The 4,182-nt window shown below is 41.1% G+C and overlaps 1 protein-coding gene across 1 annotated transcript; it reads left to right on the forward strand.

The window, feature by feature from the left end:
• Positions 1 to 1,794: 1,794 nt before the first annotated feature.
• On the forward strand, positions 1,795 to 2,733 carry LOC311171162 (olfactory receptor 5B3-like; the record flags this gene model as incomplete). The annotated part of the gene is made up of 1 exon (XM_084233821.1): positions 1,795 to 2,733. One exon carries the CDS (start codon positions 1,795 to 1,797, stop codon positions 2,731 to 2,733), a length of 939 nt encoding a protein of 312 aa, XP_084089947.1.
• Positions 2,734 to 4,182: the final 1,449 nt, after the last annotated feature.

Below are 4,182 nucleotides of genomic sequence, written 5' to 3' on the forward strand. Positions count from 1 at the left end.
TTCTCAGTCTCTGATGGTGAAACTAAAATAAGAAAGTGATCAATTTCACCTAGACTTTCACGCAGTTATATGTACAAAGCTCTTAGCATGACTTATAGCACATATATATGTTAACAGGGCTTGTGTATCTTAGCAAAGGCAACACACTCCTGGGCTAGACTTCTGAAGTGAAGTCCCAGGGCAGAAGGTAGGGAATCACAGATAGCATCCGAGGCTGCCCTTCCAAAGGCAGCTGAGTCAAATAAGATGAATTAAAATACTGGCCCTACAATAAAATATTCAATAACATAGTATTTTGCTTAAAAATAAATGTGTGTAGGTTAAAGGCAAGCCACAAACTTCACTTTCATCCTCCATCTCTGAGATTCAAATATGGGAGACAGTGATGAAAACAGAATGAGTGTAAGAAAGGAGACTCCAAGGCATGGAAACTGACCATAGATCTCAGCATCCGGGAGTGATGGAGGAATTCAAGGGGAGAGATGGGGGTGGAGCACAATGGACTATGGTGGAGGATCATGATCATCCCGTGACCACACCTGAGCAGGGATGCTCTATTGTGGGGAAAAAAAATGAACAAGGATGTAAAATAATGCAGTTCAGTTAAGAAAAAAAAAAAAGGAGACTTAGAACTGATTAAAATATGGATTCCAAGGAGTAAGTTAAGAAAAGGAGAACTACATAACAGGGAAAAGCAGCCAGTGGTGCAGGGGACAGAGAGTTCTGGAATGTGTTGAATATCGCAGTGCCCCTGGAGTGTGAGAAGAGGCAGATTAAAGAGGGAGGCGGCAGGACTTCAAAGCTCCCCTCACGCCTGACGCCCCGTGTGTTTCCCGAAGCAACACAGAGGCCATCCTTCAGGTTAATAATACTTTCTGGCTCAACCCTTAGGCTACACACTCGATATTTCAGTCATAGTTACACATCATCTCACTTAATACTCACAGTGGTACCCTGAGTTAGGTCTCATTTCTATTTTCTTTTTGTAGACAGATAAAACTAGGTTGGAGGGCTTAGGCTAGTGTCATTATTCCTGGTAGTAAATGGGGGGGCTGATAAGCAGCTGTTCCATGAGCCCAAGTTCCAGCCCAGCACCGAACCCTCCCTCAAATGCTCTTCATTGGTGACATGCACATGCCACCCCACTCCAGGCAGCCCACCACGACCTGTGCACAGAAGTCTTAGCTACTTCACTGTGAAACATAAAAACACTGAGTTTTGCGCAGTGGAGATGATGAGTAATTGTAAAGAGAGTTTTGTCTAATTTAATTGAAATGTAGGCAAGAGGATCAGACTTGGGGAACATTAAACCCAGGAACAAAGTTTGGCTTGCCAGTGAGTATATGTGGAACCATGAATAAATGACTCATTCTCTTGTGCCTGGCTATGTAAGTGACAATAAGTACTCATCCTCGCAAATTGTTGAGAAAAATAGGTGAACACAGCTGTAGTGTCTGAAGCTTATCGAAGGAAAGCTGAGCTCCCATTTGTAAAATCCAGAATTGCCCTAGTGTATATTTTTCCTTAAACTTTCAATTGTCAGTTTAAACATATTAAAGAATTAAAACAGGTGAAGTGATTCCTTAATTACCAGTTTAGAATTCTAGAGAATTTATACATTAAATGTATTTAAGTTCACATATTAGGTTCAGAAAGTTTGAAATACGTACCCTTGCTAAAATGAAACGATGACCGAGGTATATAAACCTGTAGGTTTCGTAAATGTATCCACAGTTAACTCTTTATTCATTTATTTGTTCTTGCTTTAGGACATCTGATTTCTAAACAACCCCCATGGAGAACACCACAGAAGTGACACACTTCATCCTCCTAGGACTGACCAAAACAGTAAAACTACGAGCCCCACTTGTAATGTTCTTCACTCTTATATATGCCGTGAATGTCATCGGGAACCTGGGGATGATCCTGTTGATTATTATGGACTCTCGTCTTCACACGCCCATGTACTTCTTCCTCAGTAACCTGTCTCTGATGGACTTCTGTTACTCTACATCTGTCATCCCTACGATCATGGCTGGGTTGTTCGTAGAAGACCTGGTCATCTCCTACAATACTTGTGCTATTCAGATGTTCTTTTTTACAGGCTTTGCCACTGGGGAAGTTTTCATCTTGGCTGCAATGGCCTATGACCGCTATGCTGCCGTGTGCAAACCCCTGCATTATACCACCATCATGACCACAGGTGTGTGTGTATGTCTGGCTATAGGCAGTCATGCTGGTGGTTTCCTCAATGCCTGCATCCATGTTGGGGAAACATTCAGTCTCATTTACCGCAGCTCCAATAAGGTGCATCACTTTTTCTGTGATATTCCAGCAGTCATGTCTGTCTCCTGTTCTGATAAACATCTTGCTGAGATGGTTCTTGTTTATGTAGACACCTTTGTTATATTTTCTGCTCTTTCTGTTATCTTTGTATCCTATGTGTTCATTTTTATCACCATCTATAGGATGCGCAAAACTGCAGGCTATCAGAAGGCTCTGTCCACCTGCGCTTCTCACGTCACCGCCATCACCATCTTCTTTGGGACAATCACCTTTATGTATGTACAGCCCAGCTCCAGCCATTCCATGGACACGGACAAAATGGCATCTGTGTTTTACACTATGATCATCCCCATGCTGAACCCCATAGTCTACAGCCTGAGGAACAAGGAGGTCAAGAATGCGATCAAGAAGTTGCGTGAGAAGATAAAATTGTCTCTGGGATTGTGATTTAAACATTGTGTGGGGCATAATTAGCTTTCATGCCTCTCGATCTCTTCATGTACTGACTTATAATTTACAATACAGCTAACTCCTGAAGTGACTCCCTCACCTTTTTTTAAAGACTATAATCTAGAATGAGGAAAGCTGACAACAATGGAATATTAACTAAGAATGGCTAAGGGGAAGCACAAAATCTGTGTTTCTATGTTTCAAAAATACACATTAAGGATATTGACTTATTCATTTGTTCTGCATGTATTTTCTCTGCTATGGGCACTACAATCACATGGGTGCATCATACTAGCAAGAGGTAAACAAATATTTAAAAAAACTTATTTAAAAATTGAATTGAGATGTTGATATATAAAGTACATCAGAGTGTGTTTACTTGAAAAATAATCTAAGACTCCTAATTTAGGGGGCAAGGGATAAACTCAGAGTACTCTGTGTTTATTTCATTGGCATATTTTATTGACAGAATATAGACTTAACATCATACATGAATCACAAATTCTGATTGCTTGAGTCATTTTGTGAGCTTATATTTTCTCATTATACATTTCAAAAGGAAAATAGTCATAACAAATACAAGGAAGAAAATTACAAGCATTTCAGTTTCTTCCTAGACGACTCCTAATTTGCACACATTGAAAAAATGCAGTGAGACGTTAACAATGTGTTTAATGTCTGCAAGTGCTTCTGGTGGTTACCCTTGCTTATTAAGCCTTAATTTAGTTAAGTTTCATTCTATCTTTTCACTCCTCCGGTTTGTTCCAAAGTTCATTCACAATGATTTTTTTCAAAATTCCTCACAACTCCAAGAAGTCATTATGTGATTGGTATTATGTCCTTGCTAGCTCCTCAATATGCACTGTGAAGTTTCTGCTTCAATGACATTCTATCCCAGATGTTGTCTGCAATAGTCATCTTCAAGAATGTTCACCACCCAACCCAATTGCTTCAGCACCAGAGAGTCCAGACCAGTTTGCTTTCACATGGGAATGCCACAGTGGACTTTCACTGAGTTTCCTCGGGGTCACCTGCACAGCCCTACTCTGTGCCACGGGCTGGTGACAGCTGACTTGGCCCGGAGGGAGAGGCCATCCTTGGTGCGCTTGTTCCATCATGTTGATGACACCTCATTGACCAGTGACTGTCTTGCATATTTGGGAAAAGCTGTACCTCTCCTGTGGACACACCTGAAAACATGTGGCCTGGGCTGAGCAGCACTCTGTTACAGTTCCTATTTCTTTTGCAGGTTATGAGTACAGCGTCCTCCACTCCTCATCAAGGGAACTGGCAGAAGAATGACACATAGATTGTACGGTGAAAAAACCCTGATGAGGTGGAATTTAAGGAAAATGAGTAAATCAGGTTATTTTTCACCTTGCACTCAACACACATCCCATACCTGAAATACACTGTTTCTCACCATACAGACATCTAGCAAACAAC

Source organism: Talpa europaea, assembly GCF_964194135.1.
Source record: "Talpa europaea genome assembly, chromosome: 1".
Lineage (NCBI taxonomy): Eukaryota > Metazoa > Chordata > Mammalia > Eulipotyphla > Talpidae > Talpa > Talpa europaea.